The sequence below is a fragment of the Bos mutus genome, chromosome 9, assembly GCF_027580195.1.
Source record: "Bos mutus isolate GX-2022 chromosome 9, NWIPB_WYAK_1.1, whole genome shotgun sequence".
Classification (NCBI taxonomy): Eukaryota; Metazoa; Chordata; class Mammalia; order Artiodactyla; family Bovidae; genus Bos; species Bos mutus.
Genome location: NC_091625.1, coordinates 96470469 through 96495306, shown reverse-complemented (window position 1 = coordinate 96495306; position 24838 = coordinate 96470469). Strand labels below are relative to the sequence as shown.

Below are 24838 nucleotides of genomic sequence, written 5' to 3'. Positions count from 1 at the left end.
TAACAGCTTTCCTAAAATAAACCATTTATTGAAAAAAGAACCTTTTTTCTTAAAATTTCATTAATCGGCCTTTTGCAGAACAAACCTGTGGCTTGCCAACAACAACAAAAAAGGTACGGTTTCACAGTCAGTGCACTCGGCAGACAGGAGATTAACAACGAGGCCTGGGACGCCTGATAACACTACGGCTGCTTTGGACCTAGAGAGGTCGACGGTGTTACCCTGATGCCACGGTTCTCCGTCGGCGGGGACACGGCGGGCATGGCGGCAGGGGTCCGTGTACAGTAGTAATGGCACTTGGCACGCAGCTTCTCCACCTCGCGGACGCCCCTCTCAGGGGGGCCCCGGGCCATGGGGCGTGGACAGGAGCAGCAGGAGGCGGACGCTCGTCACCGGGCAGCCGCTGTCTCAGAGGGTCAGCGAGGGCGACGCCGCTTCTGGGTGCGGTCTTTGTGGAAACGTTACGTACAGTAGTGATCGAGGGGACTCTCCGAGTACAGGCGCTCTGCCAGGCCCCAGGCCCGCCAGCTTCACTCTTCATCCGTGCAGACCTGTGAGGAAGGCAGGACAGTGCTGAGCCCCCCTCGTGCGTGCCGCATGCCAGGTTTAAGGGTGAGTCCTCACCGGTGTCCCCTGATGCTCCAGCATTGAGCCTGGCCCAGGGCAAAGGTGTGATCGAGGCAGTGGGACGTCACCGCCAAGCTCCGGCTTTACGAACTGACTACTGACAGCATCTGCCAGGATGTACCTGTACAGGTCACCAAAAATTGTTTGTATACCTTATAAATGATAAACACATTTTTATTTAGTTACAAATCCCTAGTATCTATGCAGCAAACCAAGCTACTGGCTCCTTGATTTCACTCCCCCAGGAATAACGTCACCATCCCCCCAGCCTCATCTCCCCTAATCAGGACCTGTAAATGTTTTCTCAGGGTTCCGCTCTCTTTCCATTTTGTCTCCAAATACTGTCCCAGCAGTATTTCTGTCTCCAAGCCTATCTCCTACCCCAATTTTCTCCTGAGTGCCAGTCCAAAGTATTCACGTGCTCCAGCAGGCATCCCAAACACACCTCAAACTGCTTCTACCAGAGAAAACCGTCACTCTTGGACCCACCCCTCAGCCAGGGGCCCTCCTGACCTGTCCTGGTGAGTGGAACCCGATACCTGGTGACGCGAGCAGGGCCTGGCACTGTCCTGGGCTCCTGCCCCCATGCACCTCCTTCCACACCCCGTCAGTCACACACTCGCGGCCACCTTAACCTCTCAGTTCAGTTCAGTCGCTCAGTCGTGTCCGACTCTTTGCGACCTCATGAACTGCAGCATGCCAGGCCTCCCTGTCCATCACCAACTCCTGAAGTTTACCCAAACTCATGTCCATTGAGTCGGTGATGTCATCCAACCATCTCATCCTCTGTCATCCCCCTTCTCCTCCCGCCCTCAATCTTTCCCAGCATCAGGGTCTTTTCCAATGAGTCAGCTCTTCGCATCAGGTAACCAAAGTACTGGAGACCAGTTTCAACATCAGTCCTTCCGATGAACACCCGGACTGATCTCCTTCAGGATGGAGTGTGTGGCTGATCCCTCACCCTGACCTCCCCTCCCTGCCTATCGGCCGTGTCACCAGCTTCCTACCTAGCCTCCTGCCTCCACAGTCATCACTCAACAGCACAATCACCGTGTCGTGCTTGACAATAAAACTGATATCCCTGCTCACAGTTCCTGCCCACCCTCAGGCGCTATCGCTGGCCGCCATCCTTGCCCTATGCGCCGTCAGCTCTCACTGACACCCGGCTTCACCCCCTCGGGAGGTGGACTCCCTTCCACTCTGTCCCCCCGACCCCTGCCTCTGCTCCCTGAGCTGGCTAATCCCTCCCCCGTGGCTCTGGCGTCTCACTCGGAAGGAAGCCGGAGCCAGGGTCACCTGACGGGTGAAAGTCCTCTCCTCGGTGACGCTGCAGCGTGGCACACGGCCCACCGTCACGGCTCTAACACGACCCTTGCTCGGTACTCGGTCTGTCTCTGCTCCCTCAGTAGAGACTGGCTGCTACCAACCCTGCACTCAAGCAGACTGCATACTCTGAAGGGAAACTGCCTCTCACCCGTCCCCCTGAAAATCCCATTTCACGGTCCCAAGTGCCCCTCCAAGCACCAACATGGGTCAAGGAGAACCGCAACAAACATCTGCCCAAAGGAAAAAAACATACAAAATTCCCCAGCACCGTTCATTTTAGCTCATTTCCATTTCAGGTACAGGTATTTTCTATTTAAGCTTCCAAAATTCATTCACGTGCCAGATGCGAACAGAACACACACACTTATTCAGCACTCTGCCAAACCTTGACGAAGGAGTGGTCGAGGAGCTGGCTGGCTGTCCACCGCATCCGGGGCTCGCTCTCCAGGCAGTGAGAGAGGAAGTCCTTCCCTTCGGGGCTTAATCGTTCAGGGATCGGCGGCTTGTGCCCCATTCCCACTTTGTACATAATCTGAAAGTTGTGTTCATATTCATGCCAAGGTCTCTGAAAACAGGAAAAAAAATCAGTTTTCGACACTACATGACCATAAAGAAAAAGCAGCTGCCCCATCTCTTTTTAGGCATCTCAGTATCGATACGTACCAAGGCTGGCAAACTTTTACATAAGCTTGCAAGCCAGGTGGTCTCTGTCACAACTGTTCAATTTTCCCATTATAACATAAAAGCAGGCTTAGGCTACAATGTATAAATGAATGGGTAGAGCCGTGTGGCAATAAAACTTTATTTACAAAACCAGGCGGTGGGCATAGTCTGCCTACCCCTCAAGGTGTCCTATCGTCTAGCATTACCTAGATGTCATCGTCATCTAAGACATAAAATAATATAAAAAGTCAATAAAACAAAACCCAACAGTTATCTTACTAGGATGTTTAATATGCTCCCTTGTTGAATAATCGGCATTAAATTCTACTAGTGCCAAGCTTATTTTATTACAGTTACAGGGAAATGAGACTCATGGGGGAAAGAACAAAGCCTCCCAATTTATGCACCACTGCTTAGTATTGAGATGTACAGTCTTCAGTGTGAGAACTCGCTCTCTTTCCAATGTATGGCTTGATTGAAATAACAGGTACTGTGGGCACCTATGTCAATGCTAACAGAAATAATACTAGCTAAATATTATTGAGTGCTTATTCTCAGTGGCTGCAAGCTGTATAATAATTTAATTTCCTACTAATAATACTTAAGAGGTTTATAACTTCCTTGCTTTACAACTAATGCTATAAACCTCCCCTGCCAAACACATGACCTTTATACATTTGTACAATTGTTCATCGGCAGTATCTACATTAGAAGACCAATTTTTGAGGATTTTCAGATATTATGTCACATGTGACAGTTTCACTGCCCTTAAAATCGATATGCGCTGTCTGTCCTTCCATCCGTCTCCCAGTGCTCAGTTGCTTCAGTCGTGTCTGACTCTTTGCGGCCCCATGGACTACAGCCTGCCAGGCTCCTCTGTCCATGGGATTCTCCAGGCAAGAACACTGGAGTGGGTTGTCATGCCCTCTTCCAGGGGATCCTCCAGACTCAGGGATCGAACCCGCAATTTCTGCACTGGCAGGCGAGCTCTCTACCACGAGAATCACTTGGGAAGCCCTGGCAACCTCTGATCCTCTCTGACTTGCCTGTTCTGCCTCTTCCGGAACGCCAGAAGGTTCAGAATCATACAGGATGTGGGGTTTTCAGACTGGGTTCGTTCACTCAGCAATGAATACGCGTTTTCAGGTTTCTCCCTGTCGTTTCATGGCCAATTTCTTTTTGTCACTGCGTAATATTCCGTTGTGTGGATTATCACAGTTTATCCATTTATTCAATTATGAATAAAAGATACAGGCATTCACATGCAGTCTTTGTGTGGACAGAAGGTTTCAACTTCTGCTGCTTCTCGTATCTGCTTACTTTTCTGTTTTATTTGGAGTTTTGTGCTTTTTCTTTCCTTGGAGGAGTCCTCTGAGTCATGCATCTGATAAACATTTGGTTCCTAGTCTGGCACTTGTTTTAACTTACCATATCTTTCGACAGGTCATGTTCTCTATTTTGCAGGAAAGATGTTCCCAGTATTCATAATGGGAGTGAAGCCACATGACTGCTCTGTTAATGCAAAGTGCCCCCCTCAAGGCTTTCCACCAGGCATGGGCTCTGCTCACCTTGCCAGTCACCATCTCTATGACAACACACCCCAGGCTCCAGATGTCAGCCGCACGCCCGTGGCCTTCTCCTTTGGCGCGAGTGATGACTTCCGGAGCCATGTACGCTTAAAAGCCACAGATAAGAGAGGAACGGGTTACAAATACAGCATTGTGATTTAACAGAACCAAACAAAACATTAATATTATCTAATATTTCACAGAGAAGAAACAACTAGTTTGTTCAGGGGAAACTTTCTCTCAATTACATAATAAAAAATATTAAGACTTCAAAATAAATATCTCAAAATAATTTCTTGAATGGATATTTTAGGAGCCAAATTAATCTCCTAAAAGAGATTTTGAATGTGCAAATATTCAGATAAATTCTATTTGTGACGAAAAATATGAAATTTAACCTGCAAAAGAGAATGTGAAGTTTTATGACATGTTTCTAAATGATCAAAACAAATAATCACCATTTAAACATAATGCTGTTTTGACTAGGATAGTTTTAATAAACCCAGTGTGAAACACAAGGCTTTTCTGGGAAGGAAATGAGGCCTTTCTTCCCTGCCGTAAGTTTAAGGGAGATATGTGACTTCCCAGTCTGATGAGCACTTTCAGGCGTGGCTCCTCCCGCCTGGCGAGAAGCCCTGACCGCTCCCCATGTCCGCCAACCAGAAGGAGGCGGGGGGGGGGAAGGGTCCCAGCACGCTGGAGGGAGTCCAGGGCAGAGCCGAACCTCGCTGGACCCACCTGCTGTCCCCAGCGTGCTGTTCACTTCACCAGGCATGGTCTGCGCATTGTTCTTAAGCTTTACTGAGCATCCGAAATCCCCCAGCTTGATTAGTCCAGACGAGGTCAGGAAGATGTTGGCACCTAGGGAGAAATGAGCAGTGGTAAGCCTCTGAAACACAAGGCAGGCGCTTTGAAGCTTAGGTGGTGACCTGAACCATCAGGAACTTGATTCGCAACATTATAAAGATTGGTGAAAGTTTACTCGCAAAGCGTTATCATTAGAAAGATTTTAAGCCTCATTCACAAATGGTAATACAAAGTAAAGAAATTTTAATAACAGTGCAGACAGCTTTGACAAATTCTGAACTGAAACACATGCATAAATTCCAACATTAAAAACGCAGGGAGAGGGACTTCCCTAGTGGCACAGTGGATTAGAATCCACCTGCCAATGCAGGGGACATGGGTAGGATCCCTGGTCTGGGAAGGTTCCACCTGCCATAGGGCAGCTGAGCACAACTGCCGGGTCCGAGCGCTGCCACTGCTGAAGCCAATGCCCCCGGAGCCTGCGCTCTGCAAAGAGAGAAGCCACATCCACGAGGCACCCACGCACCACAAGGATGGGCAGCCCCTGCTCACCACCGCCAAAGAAAGTCCTCGAGCAGCTAGCCAAAAATAAAGTAAGTAATTTTTTAAAAACTCAGGGAGACACTTAAAAGAGAAATTACCTATAAATCACAAATTCCTGTGGCAGCAGTTCTGAAGGTGAAAGCTGGTGTACACTCAGCAGTGGCCGTAGCAGGAAGCAAGTGTAATCGAGACCACACACACACACACACACACTCACACACACATGCTCTCACACACACGGTCTCACACACATGTGCACACACACACACACACACACTCTCACACACACACACGCTCTCACACTCACACACACACACACTCTCACATACACATGCTCACACACACACACTCACGCTCTCACACACACACTCTCACACGTGCACTCTCACACGCACACTCACACAAATACGCACTCACACACACTCACATTCTCTCACACACACACACACATACACACTCACACACACACTCACACACTCTCTCTCACACACACATTCTCTCTCTCTCTGCTAGTCTGCAGAGATGCATCCGAAGCCACCATCAGACTGAGTCCAGGCTGATGGAAAGAATGTTCTGTGCGTGTCTCCTATCTCAGGAGCAGTGCACACACCTGGCTCGTACTCCAGTTGGAACCCGGGGTCACTGCTCATCTCCCGGGGTGGCTCTGCCTCCTGCAGGCTACAAGGCCTGAACCCTTTTGACCGAGCCACACGGCTCAGCCTTCTGTCCAAGGTACCTCCCTCCAAAGGCCATACAGAGCCCTCACGTTAGACAGCCAGCTGCACAATGAGCTGCTGACCCTCCCCGCGCCCAGGGCAGGCGGTCCCCCAGAGCACACTGCACTAATGCATGGTTCTGGAGCTGACTCACAGGCCCTCTCAGCCACACTGAGCTCTAAAGATTATCACACGGATGCACAGGGACGGACTTGATTCAAGGACTCTGAGGGATTCTCTTTATGGCCACAGCCAATGACACTAAGGTACCACTTCCTGAGTGTGGTGTTTGTTAGAACAACTGGAAATGGGCTACGCCGTGGCCTCACCCAGAGCCGACGAGGCAAATGCCCAGACAACAAAGCAATGTGGCGGACGGGGTGGGCAGGCAGCGAGACGGGTACGCCGGGCATGCAGGAGCCATTACAGAGCACGGGCAGTTCTTCCACCAGCGAAGCAGGCCCTGGGGTGGCCCAGCCCCACGGAGGCTAATGCCTGGTTGCAAGTCCCGCCATCTACAGTGATGTGTAGGTTGTAGGTTGTAGGTTGGCCTCAGGTTAAGGGAGAGAATGAAATCCTTCAGTCTGGGGTCAGTTAGAGACCAACCTAATTTGTCATTCTACTTATCCCCGAGACTCCCAAATACACACATCAGGGGCATGGTGTGGGTCAGATAAACACAAGGGGGGAAGTTCTGGGATAAGATGGCTGTTCCCCTCACACGAGAAGGGCCAGCACTTCCCTTCAGTTAGTGTGACCAAGCTGACCTCGAGCAGAACTCTACACTGGACGAGGGTGGTGTAAATAAACCCTGAAGTCAAAGTGTTTGTCGCTAGGTCACGCCCCACAGTTTGCAACCCCCATGGACCGTAGGCCCCCAGGCTCCTCTGTCCACGGGATTCTCCAGGCAAGAATACTGGAGTGGGCTGCCACGCCCTCCTCCAGGGGATCTTCCCAACCCAAGGATCAAACCCAGGTCTCCTGCATTGCAGGCAGATTCTTTGCCATCTGAGCCACCAGGGAAGCCCCAATACACTGTCCTCTCCCCAAACTCAGCTGCAAATTTTAACTTAGACCAGCATTCCTGATTCACCATCACTTTACATGTTCACAATGGTCACATTCAGATTCAGAAGGGAAAGAGAGGATGTTCTGATCACAAGCCAAGCTCCTGGAAGGAGATGTGTGTCCTGTACAGCTTCTCAATGTTGGGTTCTTTACAGAAGAATGTTCAAAGTAAAGCTGTTTCTGGAGAAGTGAGGGCAGCCACCCTGTGCTGGGCACGGCTGACGACCTGGCGGGCAGGGGAGCGCGGGATCACCTTTAACGTCACGGTGAACTATGCCGTGCTCGTGCAGGACGTTGATGGCCACGGTGATCTGTTTCGAATACAGCCTGATGACGTGTTCTTGAAGCCCCAGCCGCGACACCTCTTCCAACGTGCCCTCGTCACAGTACTCCATGAAGATGTACATCTCCTCCTGCGGGAGGAACCACACAGGCCCATGTCCACCTGGGCGCTGGGTGCAGAGCCTGGAACGCTCCACTGGCCACGCCCGAGGACGCTTCCTTCTAAGGGTCAGCTACACTGGTCATCCTCAAGTCTGAATTCGTCTCAAAACGGTCATTTCTAACTCCTCTACAAAGAGCGGTGTCTCTGCCTGCCTCCTCTGTCTGGAATTATACAGCTTGTTGGGATAAGACCATCGCCGAATCACAGGTGATAAGTGTCTGTAACCCTCTGAAATTCAGTCTGCTATATAATCTCAGACAGGGACCAACAGGACTGTCCCTATAAACGTATTATCAAGTACTGAAACACATCCTTTTCAGATATGAATTTATCCGTGAAAAACATTCAAAACTGCCAGTATCCAAATTCCCCAGAAGCTCATATTCCACTAAGAAGCTCCAGGTGATCCTCTTTCCCTCCAAGTGTTTATTGCTAAACACACAGGAGAAAGTAAGCTGAAGTCTTCGCTTTCTCTCATTTTACAATGGTTCTTTAAATACAAACAAAAGGGAAAAAAAATTACTGAACAGTGTGTTCAACAGTGGCTCGGCAAAAAAAAAGGGGGGGAGGGAAAAAAGCAACCAACAGCCGTGTCAGGGGGGCACTCGAGAAATCTTCTGATCGGCAGGATGGGTTTCAGTGCTTTATAATGTCGGGTTAATGACTACGGTCTACAACTTACATTTCAGGAAGGACTCCTCTAGTTTCAGAGAGAAGGCAGAAATGGTGTAACTCATGGAGATTTCCTGATAATTAGGCAAAGTTACTGTGCTCTGAAATGAGAAGACCTGTGATGTAGGACAGGACTCCATCTGCGCCCTCACTGACCGCTCACACCACACAGTGTGATCAAAGTTGGCTTACTCTATGTAGCTCCACACCAAAATACCGAACCAGATTGGGGTGCTTGATGCCTTCAAAGATTTTCAGCTCGTCTGCAGTTTCCTTGATGGTTTTATGGTCGTTGGGTTGAAATCGAATCTGGAAAAGGAAACCGGCTGGTTACTGTTGGCACGGGCAACAGTGAAATGTGCCCCCCAACTTCCGGGCAGGCTCTCTTCCCCTTGCTGATGAGCTAAGCTCGCTTGCTTTAGAGTACATGCTCAGACAGCAGCCAGCAGGATCATTTTCGTAACTGCAGACTGAATTAACCAACCTAAGTGCCCCTTGGCGAGGATGAGGAGACGCTGCAGGGGTTGACGGGCGGAGCTGCACATGCCTGGTGCCCCACGACGGCTCGGGGCACTGGCCTCACCCACCACAGCCCTCAGTGTCTCCCAGGGGTCCTTCCTCGGGTGTTTCTGGCTCCTGCCACTCTACCTCCAGCAGTTAACAGGCTGCTCATTTCTGAACCTTATCACAAATGTCCCCCAAGCCCCCCGACCAAGTGCCCCATGGTCCCAAAGGTGTAAATGCCTAGACTGTGGGAAACATCAGTGTTTCAGACATCTGAAACGGTGCACTGGGGGAGCACTCGGGCCAGCCCTCAGCTAGTGAACCCAAGCCTCGGTCCAAGTGTCCAGCACACAGAGGCTGCAGGGCCGGGCACGCACCTCCTTCATGGCCATCAGCTCGCCGGTGTCGACGTTGATGCAGGTGTACACCTTCCCGTACTGCCCTTCCCCTGTGAACAGGGACAGACGTGCCGCTCTCAGCCACCAAAGCCAGGCCACTCCGACTCATTCAAACGTATAATGCCGTCCTCCCGTCCCGACTCCACGTTCACATGTCCAGAACCGTGCTTACCACAGCCTACTACTGCAAGAGCCAGACTATTTCTGAATGTCCCCTGATAACCCAAGTCTCGGGCAATCTTTTCACTCTGTCTTACCTGTAAACACCTGTAAACAAAATAGAACTGACCGGCAAATCCCAGAAGGGGCCTGAAGGCGAGTGCTGAGCCCCTGGTGCATACTCCGGAGCCCCTTATGGCCCTGGGGGAGGTCTGGGCTGGGGTAGGAGGCGTGGCCAGGGTGGGCCTGGCTGCCATCCCAATGGGCCTCCCTGCTGTCCGTCCAGGCGTGTGGGATGCCGGTAGGATATTCTACTAAGACACCTTCTGAAACATTAAACTAAGGGGCCATATGGCTACTTAAGACTGACAATGAGAATTCACACCACTTATAAAGGATCTGATTCTGTTCAGTGTCTTCTGTCCTGACAGCTCTACAAAAACTTCCTGAGGCTCACAGAGTCCTATGTTACAACTGTGTTCGCGTCTTCAGACCTAAATGCTCAACAGATATACGCGTTTGAAAGGGGGAAGGTCTGAAATTTAATCAGCTCCTTCTCCACACAATCTATCTCTAGTTATTTAACAGGAAACTGTTTCATCTGGAAATCAATTAATGTTTTTGAAGACATCGTCCCATTGGCATTTGTATTCAGTCCTGCTTCAATAAGGATTGTGTGGGAGTAAGACGTAAAGAATACAGACTAGAACAAAGGAGTAAGATTTACGCAGTTCTCCACTGGCAATTTCTGGAGTTATCAAGCAGAACTATTCCATTTAATGAATCATTTAAACATCTCTTTTACATTGTTCTTAGAACATATCTTACAAGTGAAACCAAAAAACCAGAACCGTGTGCAAACGAGAGGATGTATACTTGCCACGCCTGTCAGAGAAAAAGACCAACCATGGGAGACTTAACCTAAAAAGTGTGACTGTTGTTATTTCTAACAGGGACCATCTTTGTGTCGTGTTCTTGAGTTTCTTTACCGATTTTGTTTCCTCTTTGCCACTTAAAGGTCACCTTCCTCAAGCCAACGTGCATGACGTTGTCGTAAGACTTGGGGGTGTCACAGACTTGACCAATGATGTTTTTCCTCCTCATTTCTCGATACCGCTTTTCTTCAAACAGCCGGACTGACTTCTGAATGGCTTCTATGGGTCCTTGCTTAGAAGCGGTATCTGCAGGGAGAAGCGTAAACTCAGTCATCCCAACAACCATAATCAAGTCGACTTCCAGCAAATAATCATAAAAACAGAGCAGCAGACATTAGCCCTCCAATCAAGCATCATCTATTCAGCTATATAGCACCTGAATTAAAGTCCCCAAAAGCTAACATCTTCAGAGCATACCATCCACTATAGGGAAGTGCGCACACAGACAGAAGTGACTCAGACAGAACCAGTGGCGTCCTCTCCCAAGGCTGCTGAGACTCTGCAGTAACCACCTGTCTGCCTCTAGTCTCTCCCCTCCACTTGCTCTTATTGCTCAGAATTTTCTTCTTGTTTAGCCACTCAGTCATGTCTGACTTTCCCACCCCATGGACTGTAGCCCACCAGGTTCCTCTGTTTGTGGGATTTCCCAGGTGGGAATACTGGAGTGGGTTGTAACTTCCTTCTCCAGGGAATCTTCCCCACTAAGGGATCGAACTCACATGTCCTTCGTCTCCTGCATAGTGGGCAGATTCTTTACCACCAAACCACAAGGGAGTCCCCCAGAATTCTCTTACTCAAACGTAAAATCTGATCACATTGTTTACCCACATAATTTATTTCATGGTTTATCCCAAGTTGCTGATCAACAGTCCAAGGCCATCACGCAGGGTCTTTCCAGGCTTGCTTCTCCTGGCCACTGCCCCTGGCCCCACTGCAGTCTCCGGACCAGCCTGACTGAAGAGCCTCCATGGAGCACACCACACCGCACCTCACTCCTCGCCCGTGCTCATACCTCCCTGTCTTCCAGCTGTCAGAGCTCTACTCCCCTCCAGGAAGCTGTCTCTGCTATCTGCTGGGAAGGGAGTAAAGCTTTCCTTTCTCTAGAGTCAGAATGGCTGGAACAAAACCCGGGCTTCACCTTTCTCTAAGTGTTTGAAAATCGACAAGCGAATTACCTTCTTTAGCCATCAAATCCCAAAACAAAAATACCTCATTCAGAGATACTACGAGAACTTAATGAAATCACACACATAAAGCATTTAGCCCAGTGCCTGGAACATGAAAATACTGGGTAAATTTCAGCTTCTGTTATTATCTTTCCTTATTTTTCCATCTAGCCATCTCTATTTCTCCAACTTACTTTACCATGATTTATAGAAAGAAGTATCTTTTACATAGAAACCTAAAACAACTGTTTCATGAAACACTATTACTCTTTCTACACGTGACTGGGTCTCCATTCAATGTGTGTGTGTGCTGATTTTACAACAACCCACTAACAGGTCACAATCCATAATGTGAAAAGCTCTCGGCCTCTGCGGTTCTCACATGCAGTACCCTAAGGAGGCATCTAAGAGCCTGAATGTTCTATCGAAGCGATCACTGAGGACTGGGGCGACTGAAAGATTACTCTGAGAAGAGAAATTCCCAGAGATTTATAAAGTTCCAACTACAATCATTTCCTACAAACAGGGATCCCTGTTTCCCTTACCTCACTACATGACACATCGAGTCTACTTGGCAGTGACCGAGGTTTCGTGGCTGTCGGGCCGTGGGCTCCACTGTTAAATGCTTCTGGGAAATAGTCTTTTCTTTTACAGTAAACATTTCTCAAGATTTCCTAGTCTTTTAAGATGTCTGTGCAAACTGTAACTCTTCCAAGAGTTCCCGAGTTTACTTGACCACAAAGTATTTGTTTTGAAAATTATCACAAAGACCTGGTATCCATGGGAACCACTGATGACGTGAGAGGCCCTGGGGAGACCCCGTTCCCCGCCACTGGGCTCGAGCTGACGAACGCCTCCTGACCCCCAAACCCTACAGGCGCCTCACCTGCCTGGTCTGGCGAATGCAGCTTCACGGCTGCTCCTGCCTCCTGAATGCCCCATGGCCAATGTGAATACACTGCCCGCGACGGCGCTCAGGCCCGCTCCCCAGCTCCCCCGCGACCCAGGCCTGCCCCGCCGTCCTCCTCACCCCCTGCCCCCCACTCCCTGAACACAGGAGACTTGCACGCTGCAGAGGCTCAGGGGCCGCCCGTGGTCTGCACGCAGGCCCTGGACCACAGAGCCCACCGCTGAAGACTGGCTGTGCAGAGACCTCCCGCACCCTTTCAGGTCCGCCTCCACTTACACCCGTGCTCGCCAGGCTGGGCCGGACCCGCTGGTCTGCTCTTTAGTCACCGGGCCTCCAGATATGTTTCTCCTTCTGTACTTTCCCTCCTGGCTGGACACAGACCTCCTTCTCCTTCAGGGGCCAGCCCAAGCCTCGACCTTCCCTGAAGCCCCACGTGACCGCTCCGGGCCTGGTGATGACCCTCCTGCTCAGTCACACATGTTCCAGAAGGCACTCTGGGGGCAAGCACGGGCGACCTTGGCCAAACGTCTGGCCTCTCAGAAACTTGGATCATTTAGGAAAAGAGACCAGGATCCATTCTGCCTAGGTATGGCTCAAGACTGTTGTGATGAAGAATACGCGAAAGCATTTTGTGCTAGACCAGGGCCCTTTCTGCTATTTATTCTTCTGGTTCATACGGACCGATCACCTGCTGTGTATGACAAATGCTTTCTCTCAGCTTCTTAACATAATAAATAAGTGGTTATTCATTTCACAAGTATTTATTATATTCCTACCACGTACAAAGGGCTTCCCAGGTGGCACTAGTAGTAAAGAACCCATCTGCCAACGCTGGAGACATAAGAAATGCGGGTTCGATCCCTGGATCAGGAAGATCCCCTGGAGGAGGGCATGGCAGCCCACTCCGGTATTCTTGCCTGGAGAATCCCACAGACAGAGGAGCCTGGTGGGCTACAGTCCATAAGGTCGCAAAGAGTTGGACATGACTAAAGCGACTTAACACACACACCACGTTCAAAGGATTATGCGAAGGGCCCACCCACGTGACACATAAAATGAACATCAACCTGTTTAAAGAATACAAAACTGAGAAACACACATTCCTGCTCCAGAGGAACTTATAAGAAACAGGAATTGCACACACACAGCACAGACAGGAAGTGATGCCAGAGGCACAAAGGGGACCATGAAACGTTAATGCAGAAGGTCGCGTAAGTCATAAGCTGAAGCGTGTTTTAGCTGAAACTGTTTGCTTTATGCTTAAGCATTCACCATTCTTCCTCTTACCCTTGGTCTGACTGATCAGCGTCCGAAGTTCCCAACTTCTTCGAGTTGACCCACTTGAATCACCTTTTGGATATGCTGGTTCTGCAGAAAGTGTTTTTTCATACAAACTAATAAGATTTATAAAACAAACAGGCATATTTGATTCAGAGCCAGAATGAAATGCAGGTGACAGTGATGATTAGTGAACCACCAGCCTGTCGTGCCCGGTGATTGATCTGTTTGCTGTGAGTGTGAAAAGCTGTCTCTACAATCATTCAGAGCAAATGGCACCAAACTAAGGAGCTGTTCATGGGTTACAAGACTTTAACTACATTAAGCTTCCACAAGTAACAGACAACAGAGTACTGAGCAGAAACTGGATTTTGTGGGGGGGGTTGGGTGGGAGGGGTCCCCCCTTCCCAAGGTCCTACGCAAGAGCACAGTAGGGCCACAGGAGCAACGGTGTGGTTTCTGGGCAAAGACCCTAGCTCTGCATCCTAATAACACCTGTCACCCACAAGCACAGTGCCACTTTACATTTTCAAAGTGAGTTAAGAGCGCTCAACAGTTAAAATATCAGCAACAATAATTCTCAAAAATTATTTAGCAACAGAGGGAGAAAACGCACATGTAGAAAAACACCTATATTAAAAGGCCAGCGTGCCCAGCACTGAACCTCTCCCAGGGCTCTGTCACTCCGTGTTCTCAGCGGGAGCCAGTGGTCTGGGACGAGCGGTGAGGCCGGCGGGAGAAGCAGGGGACAACTCTCACTCACCCTCGCGCTCCTCGGTGGGGCTGGAGTGGCGGCTCAGCGACCTGAACTGCAATTCAGCTGCGATGGAAGCCAGGCGGTCATTTTCAGGGACGCTGGAACCCCTGTTTTAACATTTCAAAAATTAAGCTATCAATTTGATAGAACTTGAGAAATCTGTCAGAGTCTTCTAGAGCAGCGATTCTCAACTGGGGGTGAATCTGCCCCCAAGAACATCGGGCATCCGTGGGTAAAGGACTACAGGAAGGACAGCCCCCAAACCAAGACCAATCCACCCAGAGCGACAGCGCCCCCACCGAGACCCCTGTCTCTGGGGCTTGGAAGGAGAACACAGGAGAACTGCCTGCACAATACATGGCTTCATGTTAAAGACAGCAACAAAAATAAAAACAAAACAGTAGTTACTGAAGTATTGCTGACGTGTGTGGAAAGCTCTCTAATTTAGGCCCAGGATGGATTAAAATTAGGAGCCAAATCTGGCTGATATTTAAGATGATCATCACATTATATTCAAGTACTTAATTCTATTTAAAGTGCTAAAATCATTACATGATTCACAAGAGCTCAAGTCTCTTCAGGAGCAAGTGGAAGGGAATGCCTAACCATTTCTTAAGCAGTAGCCAAGCAAAAGGGCAGAAGAGCAGGAAGCTTAACATGTAAAGGGCAAAGCTAAGTTGCGGCTTTTCCAGAAGTGTTCAGCAATCCAGAGTGAGTCCACAAAAGGGTAAATCAAGTCCAGAATTAAATAAGGGCAAGCGTTAAATTATAATTCAAATCATCAAAAATAAATACGGTGTTAGTTTATTAACTAGTTTAGTGCATATTTTTTTAAACGAATGATATAATGAAGTATGGTAGCTTTTATGCTCTTTTTTATTACAGACTGAGTAGGTTTAAAGCAACATGGTCTACTGGACAGACATTCACAAATTATGAAGTGTGCAAGGCTTTTTTTTTTATCTCCCTACACTCTCAAATCTAGTGCAGTCCGTGTTAAGTCTGGAGTGAGGAGGACATCTCCTAACATCAAGAAGTCTTAGTATCGTTTCATGGAAAAAAACACCGATGCTGAAGTGAAGAAAAAACACCCTCCTCCTAAGCTGTGCCAATCCTGGGACCACGGAGAAGCCACCAACATCCCTATCTTCCTGCTTTCCCAGAGAGGAGGTTAGCCAACTCCACATCCTCAGATTTCTCCCAGGGCAACAGGCAAGAAAACACACTTCAACCAAATGGTGTATGAGTGAACGCCTAACGGCTTGCTGCAGGGGGAGCAGGAGTCTGCAGACTTCAACAGTTTCTGTGGTCTAACAACTGACTTGCACAATTCCTGAAAAATAAACCACCGGGTCTCGCAAATCATTAAGAGATGCCCCAGCAAGCAGAGCACTGGAAGACGACTTTCTTGACAATGCTAGGATCGCGGAAGCCCATTTCCTAAGTCAAACCGTATCGAATCAAAGTGTTGATCGGATGCCGTGGGGCAAAGTAAAAATTTCCCTGTGGCTGACATCTCTCTAAGGCAGGCTGCCGAGGTCAGGGAGCCCGGGAACCACCCTGCTTCCCCAAGCCCATCCCGGCCCCGGGTAGTGCGGAGAGCCCGTCTGGAGGCACCATGCGGCCCCTGCATGGAAGCCTGGGAGGCTGCGGCAGAGGTTCAGGTTGGAGGGCTGCAGGGGGCTGGCCCCGCGGCCCCCGACCTCCCGTCACACACACTGCCAGAAGTTCAGACCACTTGACTCCTCGGTGAGGAAAGGCCTTCAGGATGGCGCACTGACGGTAGTAAAACGTCTACATCTCAAGGACTGTCTTAAAGGATAAACGAAGAACACTCCTGAAATGCTGCTCAAAACATGCTTGAGAAACCACCAGGGCAGGGCCTGAGACTAAGGGTGGGCACAGGCCACCTGCACAACAATCTGCTTCGGGGTACGCACCCCTGACTGACAAAAGCCAGAACCCAGAGTTCATGAAACCTTCAGTTCTGGAGACATCGGTGGGAAGCACAGTGCTGGCTGAGTGTTCTCAACTATGACTGTGTTTCAGGGCTCATCGCTTCCCTAACTGAACCAACAAAAAAGACAGCTGCAACCCCCTACACGGCCATGAAGCACACGTGGAAACGTCTGCTGTGAAATGTTCTAAACATGAAAAAGAGAGGGTCAATGGGAATTTGTTCAATGTTAATTGTTAACTTTTTTTTTAGTTGACTGCTTAAGCTGTAACATACTTGGGCTTTTTTTTTTTTAGGTTATAGACAAACATTTATTACTAAAAATTAGGGAATATTAATTATTTTAATGCATGAGAAAATGGGAAATATCTGTAGACATTTTAGACTGCTATAAACTAAGTCTAAAAATATCTTCGTCTTCATGTTGATGTATGGCAGAAACCAACACAATATTGTAAAACAATTATCCTTCAATTAAAAATACCTTAGTCTGTTTTAAATTCTAAAACCACGTGTCACCTTTCTGCCAACACGCTAATGTTTCTCCTTGGGAGCAGGATAAAGAGCACCGAGATCTTTCCCAGTGTCATCGTTTTTGTTCAGTTTTGTCTGACTGTCAGCATCCGTACGGGAAGATGAGAAGACTGACCGTCCGTTCTGTCACCAGGCACAAGGGTTGATTAAGAGCCACCAAATGTCCTCTCTCCTTTAAGCATCTGAGACCTTGATGAGATCCCCTACACGCCGACCCCCCTGCCCCACCACCAAATAACTCGGCAAAAATGGGAAAAGCTGCCACGGCCTCAGTACTGACACACAGGCAAGAGGCTCACGTTTGTCTGGAGCTTGCCAAGCGTCTGACAGCTCTCTCTAGTAATGATCTAGTCTCCATACGAGATGCAAAACAAACCTCATGAAGTGGTTTTCCACACCACTATAAACTACTTCTAATCCACGACTGTGGAAATCAGGAAACTGGATTTGAAAAGTGATTTAAAAAAAAAGATTAAAAAAACAAACACAAATCACCACCACCACTTCTATCTATAACCTAGACAGAAGTCACCTTTGAGTGACCCGAGAAACTCCTCAGGAAGGCACTGCATCTGCCAGAACTCTCCTACCACTGGACCAGGCTCTTTTCACTGATACTCCCTGCATGGTTATTATCGGCAGAAACTCGAGTCATTTGGGTTAATGTTTGTGCCAAAGAAATATAAAACTTGGGCAGATAATCTACTTGTGCTGGAGCTTTGGGGCCACGACATCCCAAGGAGGGCCCCTAAGCATCGCCCGACCGCACGAAAGCAGCCCCACGAACCCTGGACACATCCCAGAGCCGAGGTCACTGTAGGAGTGCGGGGGTTGGGGGGTGGGGGGCGCGGAAGCCACCCAGTCTCATGGGCACCGCACCAGGGCAAGGGGTGGGGCAGACTACCTGGTCTCATGGGCACCGCTGATGGGCTTGGGCGGTGCTGGGTCGCTGCCCGAGGGGCCAGGACGAGCGGCGGCAGGCGCGGGCGCGGGGCTGCCGAGGCTCCGCACATCCGCGGGCACGCTCCGGGCGCTGGGAGGAGAAGAAAAGCTTCAGGAACACAGGCGAGGAAGGGGATGGGCTCTCACGTGGTTTCAGGAAAAGATAACACAGGGTGAGGAAGCAAAAAATCATGTTCAGACAGAAATGCAAATTGCTCTTTGAGATTCAGGTCAGGTAGCTCAGTGGTAAGGAATCGGCCTGCCAATGCAGGGAACGCAGGTTCCATCCCTGGGTCGGGAAGGCATGCACCCCACTCCAGTCTTCTTGCCTGGAGAATCCCACGGACAGAAGAGCCTGCTGGGCTACAGTCCCTGGGGTCGCAAAGAGTCGCACACGACTGAGGCAACTGGGCATGCACGCGCATGAAAAAAAGTAACCGATTTCAAGCTAGCTATTTTTAGCAATAATTGTCCTTTCCTAGCCGAGCACTGTGAAAAATAAAACTAACTTAAAAGCTGCTTGACCCTCAGGGGGAGAGCAAGGCTCACCACTCCCACATGCAGAAAGGCCACCACGTTGGAGGGAAGTGTTCTGAATGCACGAGAGTTTCCAACTCACTCAAAGTTTAAGTTGCTTCATAGTTACACACACACATAGAAGTCAAGACTGGAAGGGTCGCTCTAGTTTTTATCTCCAGCTTTTAAAATGACATTTAGTTCTGCTTTTCAAATGTTTACCACGCTATGCACACTCAAATTTGTTTTCCTAAAGTTATTTTTCAAAGAAAGGAGAAGAAAGAATTATTCCAAAGCTGGAAAGCATTTAGTAGCCGGCAGTTAAAAATAAGCTGAGAAACAAAGTTATCTTGAAAGGTGTAAGTGTGCTTTAAATTTGCAAGTCTTATTCTTTTGTAACTAAGGCAGAGTGGTGTGTCTTCAAGATGAGGAAAATAAGAGCTTTTAAAAATGTATAAACAACACAGAAAACAGTATCTGGTATCAGAGCAAGCATCAGCAGCTCTCAGATCGGCATGCACATCAGAGAAGAATCTGTAAAGCAAACAACCACACAGGCACCAAATACCTGAATCCCTCTGGAGTTGGGATAATCAGGTGAGGGTTAGGAGGGTCGCTATGGCATCGAGGTACCTTCACAGGACGGGGGCTATTCCGATGAATGGCTGTCAGAGAAAAGAGTGACAAAAACAACTTGTTAAAGGAACCAGCAGAAAACTGTCAGAGCAGGCAATTCAGTGGAGACAGGAGGCGGCTTACTTTTGCTGGTGACCAAAATAGAACCATTTAAGTAAGTAGGAAAATCATATTACACATACAAATGCTGGGAAATGTCACTCTTTGGAAGCTAATAAAGTTATATTACACATTCAAACTTTTCTCCACCAAAACCATTTTTTAAATCCTGGAGTGAAATATATGTAATATATGACATGCGACCCATTGAGGAGACAGATGAAAATGTGGTTTATGCAGCATTTCTTTACTAAAGAGGAGTCAAGTCGTCCCCACTTTTAAAGAGAGTCTGGTCGGGTGACTCTTCAATCGGCTCTGAGCTGAGGGCAGGTCACTGTCATTTTCCTGAATACAGGGAGTTTAATTCCTTTAAATCAAACCAGGAGGATGCGCACTGGTTTAAACTGACTATTCTTTTCTTCTTTTAAATATTCTGGTAGAGGGTAAATGGGGATAAAATTTTAAACACAATTTAAAACACACCTTACCTAGTAACTACAAAAATGCTGACAATTCTTATTTTCCCAATAACTAAATGTAACTAGGCATGAATATGATATATTTTGTCTGCTTGTCCCTAACAGGCTTTCTTCTGACTTTTAACTTTGTTTTAACCTTCCTTAGTTTTTAAGTGTAAGTGTGTACGCTGCTCAGTCGTGCCCAACTCTTTGCGACCCCATGGACTGCAGCCCACCAGGCTCCCCTGTCCATGAGATTTTCCAGGCAAGGAGACTGGAATGGGTCGCCATTTCCTTCTCCGTTAGTTTTTAAAAACACCATATTTTCTCTTCATATGCTAACGATTTTAGTCTACATATGTTTTATTCCAGTAGTCATGTACAGATGTGCGAGCTGGATCATAAAGAAGGCTGAGTGCTGAAATATTGATGCTTTTGAACTGTAGTACTAGAGAAGACTATCGAGAGTCCCTTGGATAGCAAGGAGATCAAACCTGTCAATTCTAGAGGAAATCAATCCTAAATATTCACTGGAAAGACTGCTGCTGAGCTCCAATACTTTGGCCACCTGATGTGAAGAGCCGATTCACTGGAAAAGACTTTGATGCTGGGACAGATTGAGGGCTGGAAGAGAAGACGAGAGGAGACAGGGGATGAGATGGCTGGATGGCATCACCGACTCAATGGACATGAGTTTGAGCAAACCCTGGGAGACAGTGAAGGACAGAGAAGCCTGGAGCGCTGCAGTCCAAAGAGCAGGACACGACTTAGTGATGGAACGACAATGTTTTATTCTAAATATGTTTCACCCTAAGTGACATGACTTCCTTTTTCATGGTTTCTGTTTACTTTTAATAACATTACACAGGAAAGAGAAGTACCCAAACTGGAGACATCTAAAGGGAAAATGTGAAAAACAAAAATCAAGGAAATGTTCAGAAGCAATTTGTATCTATGGCTCATTATCTCAACTATTATAACCCTAGATGGAAGAAACTCCAGGCAAATTCAAAGACAAAAAGAAAAAAAAAAACAGATCTGGTAAGAATGGTGATGTCTTTAATTCAGCAGACATACTGAGAACCACTGAGTCAAAAATTACTACAAAAATTTCCCATGAAGGTATAAAAGAGACATCATTAAAACACAGACAAGTTTAACATTCCCCCTGCATGAAACAAAACATTTCTTTTAAGAGTATGTGTATCTCACTGCTATAAAGCTGCTATTTCATTGAAAAGAAAATTCAAATGGCCAATAAACACAAAAGAGATGCTCGGATTTCACAAGTGGTGAACATTTATGATAGAGATGCTCTTCACGGCAAAACTAACAAAACATGTCAGGAAATGATGGGAAGACTTGCAGCAGTCTTTCCCTGATGGATACAAGGCCACTGAAGAGAGTGAGCTGGACCTACACGTGCTGACGTGCAGGGATTTCCACAACTCTCAGAGATTAATATCCAAAGTGATCCAATTTTTACACAGTAAACGAGAAGGGGAAGAAAGCAACAGTGTATATGCTCGTGTGATTACATGAGCGATAAAGAAAGGTGCGGTAGAATGCATCTGTGTACTTAAATGAGTGCAGAGAGAAAAACAGAAGGTTCTACACCAGATTGCTATCATCTGGTTGCGATGACAGAGCATCCGGCCATTCTCAGGGTGACAGAGTCGAGGGGGAGGAGAAAGCAAGGGACGATGGCAGTGATGCACTCTCACACTCATTCATTTCTCATGAGGACAGAGCACACGACCAAAGTGTAAGAGTCCTGCCATGTGCAGAACAGTACAGTTCACAGAATGCCGTCACCTCACCGAACCCTCCTCAGCAACCGATTTTAAGCACTAGAAGAGGAGGCTCAAAGATGTTCAATAAGCAGCCCCAGGTCACTCAACTCCCGTGACCCCTGGGGCAATCTGGCTCTCAGGCCAGTGAGGGGCAGGGAGGACAAAGAACACCTTGTGTCCACAGACAGAGCCACGAACCGACTGTCCCACCAGCGGCGCGGGGAGCAGCGTGGCAGTGACTCACACCGACAGCCCCTGCTCCACGGGGAGGAGCTTTCCTCTCTTGTAACGTTCTTCTACATGTTCATTTTCTACATGCTTTTTTTGCACTGCAGTTTTCTTCTTCTATAAATAAAATGATTCCTCATGCAATAAAATATTTTGAAGAAGTAATTTTTACTTCAATAAATCTGATAAAAATATTTTAGAGAGGTAATTTTTACTTTTGAGCAAACTCTGAGAGATAGTGAAGGACAGGGAAGTCTGGCATGCTGCAGACCACAGGGTCACAAAGAGTTGGACACGTCTGAGTGATTGAACAACAACAATTTTTACTGAATTACTGATCATGTATTCTTATGGAAATGTTTTAGGAAATCAGAAACTCAAAGTATTTATGATAATATGCTTAATGAAAATTTTGATGATAATATGGAATGTTTTATATAAAATGTTCAAATGATTTTACAAATGATAATTCATTTCATAGAAATGAGAAAAAGCCATACAAATTGGGTGAATTTTAAAGATACAGAAATCAAGCATTAAAACCTAGTCTACTAACTTTTAGTAGCTAGCAAGCACCCTTTAAGATAATGCTTTTGCTTAATAAATTTACCATTTATGAATTATTTTACTTTGTGTAATCGAAATTATTAAAAATGTCTAAGTTTTCTTTTCTGGTTATTACACATAAACATAGCTTTGCTTTTGTTTACTATCTCAAGAATGGGGTAAGATAGCTTTTTACTGATATTCTGCTTTAAAGTTTTAACATACACTGCAAGACTATATATTAACTATAACTGAAAACTGTTAATTTGAGTATATTATTGCATGACAATTTTTTTTCTTTTTTAAAACAAAACAGGAGTGGGATAGGGGGTGGGGCAGCAATTAGGAATCTTCTAGTTGGGAAGATGGGTGAAGAATGTGGGTATCTGGGAAAGCTGTTAAGAAAATAAACTCATCCTCCTTCCAAAGGTGAGGAAGCAGGGGCAGAACAATCACACTCACCACCTGCGGCAAGAAATGCCTTGCTTCTTAACAGGAAGTGTTTCTCCAAGTCTCTCCTCCCCAGAAGGAAAGAGTTTAAGGGGGAGAACGGAATGAATGGTGATGTAAAAAAAAAAAAAAAAAAAACACAATTATTTAATACTGCAGCAAGCACGGACCACCTTGGGTTCACATTTTAATTTTCTTGTTAAATTCAGAAAAGCTACTGTGGAGTTCTATATGTATAACCTCATTCCTGTAACTTTCATCGTCATTTTCCTGAATGTTCTTAGTCTCCAAAGCATTTTAAATGTCTGCCGTATCGAGACAATGTGCTCGTCCCAGGAGAGGCGCTTTTCCTGCTTTCTTACCAAAGTACAAACCTGTAATAGGGCTGTGCGGCTTTCCTATCACATGGCCAATGCACTCATTCATCAGGGCTTGCAAACTCTAGAAACCGAAGGAAATGGGGAGGAGAAGAGAACAAAACGTACACTTTCTCAATCATATAAGTACAGGGCACAGATTAAGCATTCGGCATATTTAAAACAAACATGCTTTCCTCAAGTAAACATTTTCAAAATTAGTTTAAGAGAAAACAGGTATGAACACAAATTAAACACACACTGAACGTAATTTAAGATAACACAATACACAATTCCATTTTTATAAGTGAAAGCAAACTGGCGTGCAACTCCCCACAGTGCAATGACATGCACAAGCAGAGGGCTTCTCCTGTGATCGTTCTATGTGGAGGCTGAAATGAACAAGTCTGAACAACGTCTTCTTGATCCGATAGAATTTATTTGAATACTGGTAATAACATTTAACATTTGGCAAGATGCTCTAAAACACCCCACGTGGGACTTTCCTGGCAATCCAGTGGTTAAGAATCTGCACTTCCACTGCAGGGGGCGTGGGTTTGAGCCCTGGTCAGGGAACCAGTGGGCAGCCTGGTGGCTCGGACGGTAAAGAATCTGCCTGCAATGCAGGCAAACTGGGTTCGACCCCTGGGTCAGAAAGATCCCCTGGAGAAGGAAATGGCAACCCACTCCAGTACTCTTGCCTGGAGAATTCCACGGACAGAGCCTGGCGGGTTACAGTCCATGGGGCCACAAAGAGTTGGACAAGACGGGGCAACTAACACTTTCACCTTCAGGGAACTAAGATCTCACAGTAATGCATGGAAGTCAAAATAAAAAAAAGACACACACTGAACTGAAACAGCTATTCCTCGCTCTTCATTAAGCTGCTAAAAAGCAGCACTTTATAAAATACAAAACTCACACATATTTTGTAGGTGCCAGGCTGCATAAACAACTGTATACTGACTTGGTCAGCTCAACAGCACTGTTATAAAAAGAGCAGGGAACGTCCTTCTCTGCTATTAGAGTGCAGTAAGGTCTCAGCATTAATATTACGATTAGGTGAAAATATTGAAGAACCACTCTCTATGTTAATAAAAAAAACTACACAATCAGAAACAGAGAACGATCGACTTGCTTTTTAAGGAAAAACGCTTTAGAATATCCCATACCAGGAAGTCGTCTTCTGGCAGAGCAGAGATGAACGAAGGCTCGATGGCTTGCAGGAAGTCAAAACCTTGAGTTGCCCACCTGTCACGCAGAAAAGTTCAACAGTCACAAAACAACCGAGCGAGCGCCACAGCCGTTTTAGTCTACTCAACGCTGAAAAGCAATCCCATTGGAAAATTATTACCTAGGACAAAACACATTCGTCTCTATCTGCCTTGTGTTCAGTACAATTAGAGGGCCTTTTGAGAAAGACGAATGGCTTCTTAGTAAAGGAACTGGCTACTGATTTCTTTTCCATTTAACACTAAATAATGGGTGTAAACTTTATGAGGAAAGAAGGAAAGAAGATTAGCAATTAAAAAGACCTGTCCAGGAAGAATGTGAACTGCTTAAAGATAACTCATTTTGGAACGATTACAAAAGAAAAAGTATTTCAAGAGTTATCGGAGTTTCTTTGTGGATAGGTTCATTAAAAAAAAAAAAAAAAAACTGATTGTCAAAGAGTTCCAAATGCTTTCCCGTCATGTGCTCAGAAACCCCCATAAGCATCAGAATGGGGTGTCTCCAGCCCATACAGGGCTCAGGAAGGAGCCATCCTGCGTGGTCATTAC

At 47.0% G+C, this 24838-nt stretch overlaps 1 protein-coding gene across 6 annotated transcripts in view; it reads right to left on the bottom strand.

The window, feature by feature from the left end:
• Window positions 1-24838, bottom strand: part of MAP3K4 (mitogen-activated protein kinase kinase kinase 4) — a 105089-nt gene continuing 80251 nt past the window's right edge. The window contains exons 14-27 of one of the 6 annotated variants that reach the window (XM_070376985.1): window positions 24230-24308; window positions 23064-23142; window positions 19060-19156; window positions 17938-18066; window positions 14549-14649; window positions 13795-13875; window positions 10486-10677; window positions 9317-9387; window positions 8628-8744; window positions 7572-7731; window positions 4923-5045; window positions 4185-4291; window positions 2339-2518; window positions 1-551 (exon numbers count right to left, since the gene is read on the bottom strand). In XM_070376985.1, the coding sequence (XP_070233086.1) occupies window positions 531-551; window positions 2339-2518; window positions 4185-4291; window positions 4923-5045; window positions 7572-7731; window positions 8628-8744; window positions 9317-9387; window positions 10486-10677; window positions 13795-13875; window positions 14549-14649; window positions 17938-18066; window positions 19060-19156; window positions 23064-23142; window positions 24230-24308 (1537 nt within the window). In that variant the 3' untranslated portion in view covers window positions 1-530. Of the gene's footprint in view, window positions 552-2338; window positions 2519-4184; window positions 4292-4922; window positions 5046-7571; window positions 7732-8445; window positions 8537-8627; window positions 8745-9316; window positions 9388-10485; window positions 10678-13794; window positions 13876-14548; window positions 14650-17937; window positions 18067-19059; window positions 19157-23063; window positions 23143-24229; window positions 24309-24838 lie in introns of those variants that run through there. The other 5 variants (XM_070376987.1, XM_070376986.1, XM_070376988.1 and 2 more) reach the window with 5 other exon arrangements.